This window comes from Alosa sapidissima, chromosome 6 (assembly GCF_018492685.1).
Source record: "Alosa sapidissima isolate fAloSap1 chromosome 6, fAloSap1.pri, whole genome shotgun sequence".
NCBI lineage: Eukaryota > Metazoa > Chordata > Actinopteri > Clupeiformes > Clupeidae > Alosa > Alosa sapidissima.
This window is the reverse complement of record NC_055962.1, coordinates 4,950,563-4,964,432: the sequence shown is the minus strand read 5'-3', so window position 1 is coordinate 4,964,432 and position 13,870 is coordinate 4,950,563. Positions and strand designations below refer to the sequence as shown.

Below are 13,870 nucleotides of genomic sequence, written 5' to 3'. Positions count from 1 at the left end.
AATTATCTAAGCAGAGTATTCCTGTCCTGCTAAAATCCTTGTTCTGCAGGTCAAACATCTGGTGTAGGTGAAGTTGGTCTCTGGAAAAATGGTGCCACCTTATGGAATGGAGTTTGACAGTAAGCTTAAACCAGAATACTACTTGGCTGACTCACTGCAAATTCACTTGCAATGACTTAATAAAAAAGGTTTTATATAGAGCTCACAAATTTCTTCATGTGTGAAATTAGCATTTTTAAGCTGTCTAGTTGCTTGTGCTGTTAACTGCCTGGCAGGTCATAAGAAAATCACCTGTTTTGCCAAGGCTTAGTGTTCCTGATTATTATTTTCATCAATATGCCAAACGTGTCATTTAGTCAGTAGAGGAATTGAACGCATTAAGGAAATATCTTTTATTTGTTTTGTTTTTTACATGTTATTTTGACTGCTCTGCAACCCAGTCAAATAATGTGAGACCACACTGTAGGCTACTCACCACAAGGTGTCACTATTTAAAAGAAAGTTTCCCTTCACTTTCTGAAAGCATGTAGGTTTGAGGTGAACTTCTATAATCTCACCACACCCAAAACACCTTCACATGCTGCCAAGTTTGCCTTCACTTTATCTCCCTTTATCCTTGGAAAAACACAGGAGCCGGACAGGCAAACGGGGTATATCACAGATTCCTAAAAGTACACTCAGCGGTGATGTTGTAAGGCAGTAAGTTAGAGGAAAGCTCTCACGTGAAACGCTGATGTTTGTCTGTTTTGTCTCTCTAAGTTCATCATAAGGGAGGCCTACAAGTGGTGGAGGGCCACCCAGGGATTTCAAGAGGCATGACTAATACTAAGGAACAGTAATAGGGATTTCCCATGACATGCCTGTCTGCCTGTATCAGCAGCTCTCTGTATTAACTGGGAATATGCCGACACAACCGTGCAGCTGTCATACAGCATTTCTGAACGAATCCTTGTTTCATAGAATTTCCAGAAGTTCAGTGTTGTATAAAGTACTAGAAAGCAATACTTGAGTAAAAGTACAAGTATCGTACTAGAAAAAGACGAAAGTTACCTTTTAGAATATTACTTAAGTAAAAGTCTTAAAGTATCTGATATATACTGTACTTAAGTATCAAAAGTAATTTTCTGATATTTAATGTACCTAAGTATTTGAAGTAAAAGTAAAAAGTAAAAAGCAAGCGGTTTTATTTTGAACTTTTATTGTGAACTTTATTTTGGCTTTCTTATAGTAAAGCATAAAGCATCAGGGTTCCCATATCTTCTTAATCTCACTCAATCAAAATCACATTCTTTTCTAGGACTTTTCAGGCACAATTCTCTTAAGTTCAAAGAACAAACAGCATATTTTTAGAGCTGACATCAAAGAAAAAAACAGAAACAGAAATGTCTGTAAAAATGAAAAATAAATAACTTATTTCTTTAAAAAAAAATGACCTGCTGGTAGGGAGAACATTTTGGTCATGTGGTATGAGCATTTCTAGGGCTTACTCCCCAGGTCACCATCTCACTCTTACACACACGCATATGCCACCTATGTCCAGCAGCTACTAATATGCCAGTCATTAGTTGAAACTGAAAAGGTGTCTGTTCATCTTCAAAAGAAGCTGGTTTTCAAAGTTGCCAGAATGCCCACGTTTTCCATAGTGGTGGAAATTGGATAAATGAAGCAACATTTCAGCTCTTACTATCCTGTAGTTTTTATTAGTACCATGGTTCAACAAATGTGTAAAGGTTATAGCCTATAATAATTTACTTCAACTGAGAAGTTAACAAAAAATATTTCACTATTCCACAAGTTAACAAAAACAGAAAGAAAGAAAGAAAGCCTTTGAAATGTAGCCTATCCCACACTTCCACTAAGAGGCATATTGAACTAATGTTTAGGCTACATGTTTTTTTGCATGGGTAGGCTATATTGTTGTTTGGTGATTTAGCCTACTCCTTTACTACACCCTCTTCCGAGCAAACAAGGCATATATGTTTAACCTATCATGTAGGGTAATTGATCTTTCTTACATTAAATAAGTTTAATGTATCCTCTCTACTTGTCCCTGTAGTCATGGCCTCCTCATCACTAATTTCGGGCTCATCATTTTCAGTGGTCGACTGGTTGATCTGCTGCTCAGTCTCTGTTGGCCTCTTTCTACCATCCATCCTTCCAGACGCTTGTGTCTACTGTAGGGCCGGCTCGGCTATCCGTATCTGAAAACTTTTGGAAAAGACGGGCTATATGGACACTACCAACTCTTTTTGGGAGGGGAGAACTCCCTCACGTAGGCTACAATTCATGCAGAAGCATTGCATTGGTGTCATGCACACAGGGACGGATTAAACAAATATGGGCCCCTGTGCACAATATCAAAAAAGCCCCCCCCCCCCCCCCCCCCCCCCTCCCCTTGACCGCGACGCGCGCGGGCGTGTTTGCGCATGCGCGTGCAGCCAGCGCTTCTCTCTTTGCTGTCGCTGTGCAGGCTGGTGCACAATTGCACACAATGAAAATGTAGTACATTATGTCATATATTATAACTCAGGCCCACACAGAAATGAATTCCAGCAGCTGTTTTTATTATTAGGCTGTAATCTCCCTTTGCTGTCCAAACAGTCTACAGCAACATTTTTCACTAAACGGACCGGACACAGTTGTCATATCTGACGGACCGGTAGCAGGGACGTTGATAGTATTTTGTGAGAGGTGGTGCTGATCATATTACGGGGGGTTCGGGGTGTCTCCCCTGGACATTTTCTAAATTCTGGCTGTTAAATATACCCTTTTAACGCAGTTTGGAAGGGGCATACAAACTTTAACAGAGCAAGCAGGGCCCGTTTTCTGTCTGACTCAGGTGACTTGAACATTGGCTACCTGCATGATAAGGTTTTCACTTCACTGCTGCTTGACACTACCTTGCATGGAGACATATTTCACGTTAACAGTGGAGATGTTAGCAAAACTATAGCTTTTGGTAAATGGAGATGCAGATCATCTCCCTAATTAATTTCTTTGCGCAACAGCCCACATTATGCGCTCACTCCAGTGAGACGAGTGAAATAAGTGTAGGCCTATCTGTCATCGGTATCGCCATAGGCTATTTGCTACGATATAAGCTACTGTTAGGCCTACAACAAGTCGCGATTTATTAGGCTATCCAATCGCTATGCTGTTTTCATGAACATTGCAGGAATCCACTTCATTCACCTTCCCACGAGTGAGTCAGTTTCACTTTCGCAAACACGCATACACATTGAATGAGCACTCATAGCCTACCACTTCCACCTAATGTTATGCCTCTATATTTTATGAATTAAGAAGTATTTATTGATCAGGAAAACATTTAGTTTATTTTTCATTCGGTCCGCGGTTCCATAACACCATTCAAATTAACAGACAGAAGCACCGGGCATAATCTAGCCTAAATTCATGGCATTTTTAAATCCGAGGGCCCCCATTGGCTGAGGGCCCCTGTGCAAGTGCACACTTGGCACAAGCCATGATCCGTTAGTGGTGTGCGATACTGTAAAATCTGGTTTCGATCCGATACCAATTAAATATAGGGCCAGTATTGCCGATACCGATACCAATACTGATATTTGTGACTAAAAGCAGTTTATATACTTTTATATAGGGGAGAACAGTGTGTCATGATTTATGACATGAATAAAACATCAATATACTAAATTTGAATAAATTTCTATGACTAATGATTTTATGATTTCCACTGTTAATAGTTTACAAACATTTCAGCAACATAACATTGCAAAGCGGGCATGCAAAATGTGAAAGGAATGGTGTTTGCATGACTGTAGGCTAGCCCTTGGTGAAACAGGAACATTTTGAACAAATTAAGAGATATTGAAAGTGAACTAAAATTAAAGTATCGATCCCATCACGCTGGTATCGATCCGATCCAATACCAATGTTGGTATCGATACTATCGATATTTGGATCGATATGCCCACCCCTATGATCCGTCCCTGCATGCACAGAATGCTGAACGTGTCCTAATTTAAGAAAAGATAAGACTAACGATAGACTAACGTGACAAATGTCAATATTTTTTTTCTCGACCGGCCCAAAAATGAAGCGGCCCACCGGGAATTGTCCCGATTACCCACCCCGGGCCTGATTCAATCTTACTCCTGCCATGCTAAATAGCTTTTCATAGGCCGGCGCTGAGGCAGGTAGCGGAGTGTTCAGCTTCACAGAAAGCTGCCAATGTACAGAAACATTTCTTGCAAATACGGCCACGGGTGTATGACGTTATTTTCACCACTACCCTGTTCACCGAGTTCACCACTATCGTCGGGGTGGTCGTCTATGATAACGGGAGGTCCTCCAGTAGGTGCTCGTGCAGTGCTTCCATGCCGGTTTCAGTTGTGCGTCCTCCTCCTTTAGCAACAAACAAGCGCTCGCGCAGCGTGCGGAGCGTGCGTAATGCAATCTAGGAGCGGAGATTCGCCAAACCTCCCTTATTGCAGTCGCACACATTTCTTCTAATTTTATGTTTTAGTAACGAGTAACGAAGATGTTTAGTGGAAATATAACGGAGTAAAAGTATACATTTTATCTAGGAAATGTAGTGGAGTAAAAGTGAAAGTTGACATAAATTTAAATAGCAAAGTTCTACTTAAGTACAGTAACGAAGTATTTGTACTCCGTTACATTACAACACTACAGAAGTTGAAATAGATCATCATCACCATCATCATCATCATCCAATAGCAGATGCCTGCATTCATCATTGAGTGAGTGATATGAGTCAAGTACTTACCTCTGCTGGAAGTTATAGGCCTACTGACAATCACAATTTCAGATAGGATCATCTATGGCATGTCAAAAGCAGTGTTGCGGACATTATATTTTTTCAATTGAGTATAGTTTTATTTTGTCCTGCACCTGCCAGAAGGTGGGATGTGCACACTATAACTGTTTGCTGAACATCTTTTGGTCCTACCACTGGCATGCCAAACATAATTGTCAAAGGAGGATAGAGGCCTGCACACTGTTGTAAAAGCTCCCAAGCAACTTTATTTTAGCAACGTTTCGACACGTTAGGGTCTTCTTCAGACTGCAGGCCTCTATCCTCCTTTGCTGACACTTCAGACCTGGCACCTGGTATAATCTTTTTTGGATGTGCGTACCCTTCCCTTTGGAACTGCCAAACATAATTATGCCAAACATAATTTACATATCCATAAGTGGTGTAGTCTAGTTAGCTGTAGTGGTACTGTGATGTAGTCTAGTTAGCTGTATTGAGTATACTGTGATCAACCCCAAATGTTAATACGTACCCTTGCCTATTTTAAGTGGGTATACTGTGTAGTCCTATGTATCACGTACACTACACCACTGGTCCATAATACACAAACCTAAGACAAACTTTGATTGCAACTTCAGTGCAGCAGAGTGATGCGGATCTTGAGCCTCATTTGTAAAACACAAAACTCTTTATAAATTGAGTGATTTAGAAAACACCTATTTGGGGACATAACCGATGCGGTCAGACTTGTTAAGAATTGAAAAGACATTGCATGAGAGCGAGGCCAGTCCACATGTGTAATTGCCCCAGCTGTGTGTGTGTGTGTGTGTGTGTGGGGGGGGGCATGTCATTCACAGGCTCCCTGGAATTTCACAGTGCTGGAGCACTCTCACTTCCTCCTGGCTTGCCCCAATACACATACACCCTGAAGGGAGGCGAGGGCCGCGGAACTCTTAACTAAGTGACAATATTTGCTCACCTGAAATACACACAAACATCTGGCCCTGAAGGGGGTCGTCGGGGGGAAAAGCCCAGGAAGTTTTGCTCCGTCCCCAGACCGCTGTTTCCCGGCCAGGGGCTCTATTGTGGCCTGTGAGGGAGCGGCTAGTGTTTGCCTGTAGCGGCAGGAGGCTGATGAGGTGCTAATCGGAAGGGGTTGTCCATGCCGACGCTGCCCACAGCATGTTAGCCTGTTCGCTGTCAGGGCCTGTAAAAGGAAGGATTTATAAGGGGCCCTCGGTCAGGGGGACTCTCAGGCCCGACAAACACAGATTGGACACTTATGCTGTTTGCTGGCAGGGAGCTTTGTTGTAAAGCTGGGAGTGAAATGGAGCACTTGGTGAGGGCTATTGACATGCTTTAGGCCCTGCTGTTTCACAGGGGACACTGAAGAATTGAACAGGGGAGAAAAATGTGGCAGTGCACAATTTAAAATGATTCTCCACATCGCCTCACACATTATTTTACTTTTGACAGTACCGCCGAGCAAGAATCCAGCAGACGCCTAGTTTTAATTGCTATGCTGTTCTGAGTGTTCATGTAATTGGCTGTTGTTTGTTCCGCTGTGCGTTCAATCTGTGTGCTGATTAAAGTCAGAATGCAGATAACATGGCAGATCACCAGCAGCACCACTAAGCAATTAGATATCCCACCTGTCTGAGCTTGACTCGGAAGGATTCAAGAGCAGTTCATTAAAACACTGACGTAGAAACGAAATTGGGTTCAAATTAAAAGGCATATAATGGCCCCTTTCTTAGAAATATGTATAAAAATTATATAATAATATAAAATATATATAATAAAATAGGCTAAACAGTAATTATGTCTGTTTAAATAAAACATTATGATAACTGTGGAAGGTTTCGTTAGAGAATGCCACCAGATTCTTTCCTGAGCATCACAGGAAACAAAGCAAATGTTACATACTGTCAACTGATCATTGATTTGCATTCCGCAGAAAGCTTTTGGAATGTATGGCCACAGCCTATGTTTGTCCAGTTCCTTAACCCTTTCTAGTCTTATATATGGCACGACAATGATACTGGTGGTCCAGAAAGCAGTAACCCGCCCTCCACCCTCTCCAGACCTAAAACACAAGACCCCACAATCCCTTTCACCTATACGGCTTGTGTGCCTTCCCAGTCACGCTGTCTTTCAGATTCATCTCCAGGTAAACACAGTGGGACTGTCCGCAAACCTGAGACCAAACAGGCGTTGTCACAGCTGCGTTGGATGGTGACGGCCGTACCCCAGCCCTGTGCTGGCATGTTTGCTGTCACTATTGGTAGGGGGGAAACAAACAGTTTCACTTCAGTTTCGGACTAGAAAGGCTTGCGATTAATTTTTCCTTTGATGAATTGCAGCTTAACCCTTTGGCCTTTTCTTGCGTTACTATGACAGCCGTGTCCTCTAATTAAAGCTGGTTAGTACCTTTTATTGCTGTAATGGAAAATTTCCCCAGGAAATTTCTCATATGGAGAGGCCGGGAACATTAAACATTACACAAAAAGCACAGTACAACCCGCTTCTATAGGGGGCAATTATATAACATATAACAACTTTGACTATAAGGCTTGCTGTTAAGGTATATATTAGTATCAACTTGGACTATGATGCTTGCTATTAATCTTCAGCAATATTCATCCAAACAAATCAATATCATAATATTAACATTAGACTTAAGATAGTCCAATTGTTTATGATATAAAACACAGAGTGCAGCTGTATAAAGAACATTTGGAAAGGGGGCACAAATATGGGTTCTTTCCTCTACATGTATCTGGTAATCATAACCTGAATGACCATTAACATTCAGTTGGGATTTTCCCAACCATTATAACTAGCTTTGTCCATAATAATGTTAGAATGGCCATGAGAGGAACCTTTAAGATGGTTAGCTCACTGTGAAATTATCGTGATTCACTTATGATAAAATGAGAAGCCTTGAAGCATACCTGATTTTGGGACCGCTGGGTTTAGCAAAACAATTAATTTGAGTTAAACTGCTGTACTTTTAGAATACAAGTCTGTTTACTGTTGCAGGTCATATGGCTCAAAACTTACAACAATAACGAACAATGGTTTGTTATTATTATAGGCCAGCAACTGTTCCAAAAACACACGCACACTGACAATTCGGCTGTAACACACCCATTTAAACATTGTTTGCTCTACATGAGTATGGTGTCTTTGAAGAAAATGCATTGTGCCAATGATGAAAACTGTGTGAAAAGAAAAAGCCTATGAAGAAAAAGAATATAAATATATAAACAGTGTCCTGTAGACTCTGACTAGTGTAACTTCCGGCCTTATTCACTGGCACAAATCGCAAGGCCTAAAGTACCAATATATGATTTAGACAAGAATAAATAAACAAAGGTTAAAGCAAACATTGTTTAAAACATCAACATTGCCAGTTACCTTTCCCTGCTTTATTTGGGATTTGTCTGGAGCCCAACTGTCACATCGCCTACTGTATGTGTTTGCGCACGCGAATGTGTAACGTGCAAATACATTAGCAGTGAAACGGCACCATTATTTTCACCTCAGCAAAATCTGCTTGTTTTTCGAGCCTGTCGTTATCAGCAAGGACCACTGATATCCATGTCATCTTTGGTGATCAAACACATTAGATAAACCTTTGCTCATTTAAAACCAAATATCAAACAAACAGTCAGACAAGTCAATAAAATGGTTTGGTGCGCATGTGTGCAGACATTGCCCTACATTTGCCTTAGGCTCACACGCTCTCTGTTACTCTACAATAATATTTTTGCTTGGGTTTTAAAGCCATCAAGCAGTAGTAGGCACTGCACTTCAAGGACTTTTACAAATACGTTTACCGAATGTTAATGTTATTTCTCGTTCAAATTTAAAAGCAATTCAATTTCTAGGCTATGGGTATGGCATCCATTAATTATAATCATAATAAATGTGCCTTTTGTTAGTTTGTTTGTGTTTCGAAACAGAAGTCAGTGTCCTAAAATGTCTGCTTGTCTGCTCCAACAGCGTTTATTGATCAACATTTAAGCTTATTTCAATGGTGGACTCGTTAGACCAAATGCGTCATGCTAGAAACAGGTCTACCTCGATGAAAATGGAAAAAGAGTTTAGCATCGAAATGTAACATTGGACCCTTAATTTATTTGAATTAGGCCTATTTAATAATTTCCCATTCGTTGCTGCAATGTGATTACATAATTGCGTACACCTAATACACAACGAATGGAAATTATTCTATCATATCGCAAGTGTTAGGCTAGGCCTACAAAAATGTAGGGGTAGCCTACAAACACAACATTCAAGACCACACTGATCGACAAATAAAATCCACATTCTCTCGACTAAAAGAAGCACAATGACTGACAGGCTACATGGTTCAATGCAAAGTCCTTTTAGTCTAAATTCTTTTACACCCTTTGTCTTGAAAGAAAACAATCAGATTTGACCTAATGAATCTTTTCAAAGTGGCTGTTCTTTTTGGCCAGCGCAGGTGCACAATAGGCAGTCTTTGCGAGGGGTCTTGTGCCTAGGTGTGAGGAGATTATTCAAATAGGGCTGAGAAGGAGTGAGGATTGGAGAGCAGCGCACAAGTCCTGTGCCTCACCACAACACGGCTGGGTGCTAACGTCACACTCTCATCCCTGTCACCAGCGGTGTGGTAGCCCACGCAAGGGTCTGTGCGCAAAATACGAACGGATTCCTGCCCTAGAGAGAGCGCAGCAAGGAACAAAGGTTGCCAGCGGTTTTACAAAGTAACTTTCTCTGGAGAGATTGTCGGGGATTTATTTTAGAAACCTGCACAATGCTCGGTGCTGTTAAAATGGAAGGACACGACCATTCAGACTGGAGTACCTACTACGCAGAACCCGAGGTTGGTAGAGTTTATATATATTTCCGTGTCTCTGAAGGCTACACAGTATTAGCCCAGAGATAATATTAACTTTGTGATCAAATATTGACTTGAGAGGCCATCAAAACCTCTCCAAATATTTCGAGAGACTATACTCTGAAATGTTACGCGTGAAGAAAGGCGGATGCCTGACAATTTTCTCAACAAATATTTATTATCTAAAATACCCACAGAATCAATTTCTTATGAGTAAAATTCACAAAGTCCTCAAGTAAGGTATTTACTTAAGAGAATACGAAACAAACCATTCTGATTATTCCATTTTACCATATAGCTTATTTGCCAAACATTTTGAAACTAGGCTACTTTGTGATTGAAATGTGGTCCGAAATGGCGAAGAGTCTCATTATTCATAGCCTAGGTTTAATATACCATTTAAAACTGGTTCCTAAATGTGATCTTGTTCCTTTTCAGTGTTATACATCAGTGGGAAACATGAACAGCGGATTTGGAATGAACTCCATGGGCACCTACATGGGGATGACCGGCATGAGCTCCACCGCTAACATGACAGCCGGGTCAATGAACATGTCTTACGTGAATACGGGCGTGAACCATGGAGTAGCGGGGATGTCACCGGGCGCCGGGGGCATGAACGCCATGGGAACCGGGTTAGCTGGTATGGGTGCGACACTCAACCCCAGTATGAGCCCCATAAACGGACCTCCTCCATCCATGAATGCATTGGCCTCATACTCAAACATGAACGTGATGAGCCCCATGTATGGACAGTCAACCGTGAGATCCAGAGATCCAAAAACATACCGGCGCAGTTATACGCACGCAAAGCCTCCTTACTCTTACATCTCGCTTATAACAATGGCCATACAGCAGTCGACTAGTAAAATGTTAACCCTGAACGAGATTTACCAGTGGATCATGGATCTTTTTCCCTTTTATCGACAAAACCAGCAACGATGGCAAAACTCCATTCGTCACTCATTGTCTTTTAACGACTGTTTTATCAAAGTACCCAGGTCTCCGGATAAGCCGGGGAAGGGTTCTTTTTGGACCCTTCACCCAGACTCGGGAAATATGTTTGAAAACGGTTGTTATTTGAGGAGGCAAAAACGATTCAAATGTGAGAAAAGGGGCAGTGGCAAAGAGTCATCTCGGAAAAGCATGGAGGGTGGATCAAACAGCAGTTCTGAAAGCTGTAACGGTAACGATTCTCCCAGCCCATCGAATAAAGACTTAAAGAGCGCCACGGCTGAGTTGAAATCAAGAGGGCCGGTGAGTCCAGAGCAATCGGCCTCCCCATTACCGCAGACGCACCACCTTCTGTCACAGCATCACTCCGTGCTGGTGGACGAGTCCCACCTGAAGCCGGAACACCACTACTCTTTCAACCACCCCTTTTCCATCAACAACCTAATGTCTTCGGAACAGCAGCACCATAAAATGGACCTCAAGACCTACGAGCAGATGATGCATTACTCCGGTTATGGTTCACCTATGACAGGTGCGCTGTCAATGGGGTCAATGTCAACGAAAGCATGCTTAGAGTCATCAATACCCACGGACACTGCCTACTACCAAGGTGTGTATTCCAGGCCAATAATGAATTCATCTTAAATCGCCTGCCTATGATGAACTGTTTTTAGGCAACAATTTGTATATTTGTAAATTGGTGACATTTCCCTGTGCCAAATGATTTGAAGATGTTCACCCCATGTTTTGTTGACATCATTGTAATTTCGTGTATTACCCTACAATGTGTAGGACTGTTTCTTTTTATATGATCAGTTTTTATAACTCAAGTGGTGTAATGAATTTGGTAACACTGTCATCTTTATGTATTATTTATGACTTGTATGAAAGTAGACTTTATTAAATTAGATCATTCTTGAAGTCGTTATTTGTTGTTTTGCCTACCCATAGATAATTTCAAGGCTGTGACTATGGCATGAGATAAGACCAAACAACACGAAAGCAAAAGCATGACTTCGCAACATGTTCACTTAGGCCAAGTCGCAACAATACACGAAATATATAGGCTAATACAATGTTCACTAGACTTCAGTAGACAGTAATATGCGCATTTATGTTCCTAAACGCAATACTGTATTGCCTATTGTTCATCCTAGCTTCAAATTCCAAAAATCTAATTATGATTAACAAAAACATCAAATAAATGATTTTCTAACAACCCCTCTCTCTCTCCACACACACACACACACACACACACACACACCTGCAAACCAGGTCTGGAGAGCAGGGTGTGTCTGGGTCACGTAAATGAACCAATATCTTTCAAGAATGATCCACAAGTGTGGTGCTTCAACTTGTTAAGTTAGGAATCTCACAGACATTGTCTGGAGGTTAGCTCTAAACCACTTAACGCTTGCCCCAGCTGAGGCGAACAGATAAGATAAGATAAACTCATGCCGCGGCCTTCTTATGGACCAGAATTAAACATCTTTGACCTGTGTCAAAATAGGCTGAGAGGCCCGTTATTGCCTCGGAACATGCCGATGTCAACAGCGGACATACTACTAAATGGTGTAAGCTCATGCGCTCCTGAGGTATTTTAGCGACAATTATGCAATTGCACACCGTAAATGCTTCTAATGAGCTCTGTGAGAAATAAAATAGGCCTTAACAGACACGAAGAAAAGGGAAATGTAGGCTACCCTTAATAATGTTAAACAATCGTAATAGCCTGTTATGTAGTTACATCTCTGGACATCTATTAATATGAATAATATGAATAATAATGGTAACAAATAGGATACTATTGCTACTAATACTACGATTACTACTACTACTAATAGCCTAATAATGATTAATTCTGAATAATTATGATTAAGAATGGGAAATTCGTGTGTGGCCATAAAAGTGGAACTTGCCGTGATGTACAATGGTCCAACAGAGGTAGGCCTACTGATGTTAACTGGAAACAACGTATACGCGTTTCATTTATTTATGCAGTCCGGGGAAGATTATGCAATTTTCAGACCCTCAAAGATCAACTTGAGGTGTTTTCAAGGCTATAAAACCATGTCATTTTAGATACTCCAAAATAGTCTGACATTAGGCTATATGTCACATCAATCCACCTATGCAGTAAATATTCTTATCTATGCATGGGCTAAATGCTGGCGGCCGCACTGTATGAACTTGAAGTTTACCTGTTAGGCTATATGCAATTTTCCTTACGCAAAACATTGCATTTTATCAATTTCCTCACGCAAGCAGCAAATCTTTATAATGGCGTGCACCACTAGTAACACCCCCACCTTCGTTCCGTCAGTGTGTTTATCTTTTTACTTTGCTGACCTCGCTCTCACAACAGTTTCTGCGATCCAAAGTGTTTGCATATTGCCCCATGACCCGTCTCTTGGATCTAGAGGCTGTTCGTTTCCAAAAAGAAGAGCACGGTTCGTGTCGACCTCATGCGCTCACTGAGAATATTATCATACGGTGCATATATTACTATAACATTCGGCTGTTGTTCTTTTAGGAATAACGTGAAGTGTGATAGCCACGCTATAAAGGCTAGGCCTACTTGTCCAGCTACTGAAAAACGAACGAAGATTTTGCCTGGAACACCCAAGTGGAGTGGTCTCCGGGGTGATGGTTGAGTTCCCTTTTCAGATGCCTTCATTTCTTTGCAGGCAGCCTTCAAACATCATCTAATCCTATTATAACCACATATTTGTACGTCAGATGGAGGCATCACAGCAATAACAGTTGTAAGATCCTGAAGGTCATGCTGGATTTAACAAAAATTATAGATGGATTTGATAAAGGAAATGTCCTATTGTCTGACTGACTGCTATGCAGAAACATACAAAATATAGTCTATTCTCAGAAATAGAAATACACATACGATAACAAACATAATAATGTCATAATAACAACAATAATAGCCACCATGCTTTTTTATTTTTTTTACTTTAACAATTAGGAATATTAGACCTGAATGTTGGAGCACAGTATTGACAATACATCCATATTATCACAAACACTTTATATAGGCCAAATAAATGGGTTGTCATCAAAACTATTAACTAAGTCTGTTTGCATATAACTATCTGAGAAAAATAGTGCTGAAAATTATACTCAAAACTGTATACCTTGACCTTGATTGAGATCTACAAGGCTCTATCTATAGAGGATATATCGAGCTTAGATGATTTAGCATTTTCAAAAAAAATCAGCTTTCTCATGTAGGCTACATGGATTCATCATGAAAGTAGGTG

General features: G+C 40.9%; 1 protein-coding gene across 2 annotated transcripts; it reads left to right on the top strand.

The window, feature by feature from the left end:
• The first annotated feature begins 9,354 nt into the window (after positions 1–9,354).
• LOC121711688 (hepatocyte nuclear factor 3-beta-like) lies at positions 9,355–13,209 on the top strand. Of its 2 annotated transcripts, XM_042095486.1 has the most exons (3): positions 9,355–9,626; positions 10,080–11,205; positions 13,129–13,209. In XM_042095486.1, the coding sequence occupies exons 1-3, from the start codon at positions 9,558–9,560 to the stop codon at positions 13,137–13,139; spliced, it is 1,206 nt and encodes a 401-aa protein (XP_041951420.1). In that variant the 5' UTR covers positions 9,355–9,557; the 3' UTR covers positions 13,140–13,209. The 2 variants fall into 2 exon arrangements, with proteins under 2 accessions (XP_041951420.1, XP_041951419.1); XM_042095485.1 differs by lacking the exon at positions 13,129–13,209 and having other exon boundaries at positions 10,080–11,743.
• The last annotated feature ends 661 nt before the right edge of the window (positions 13,210–13,870 follow it).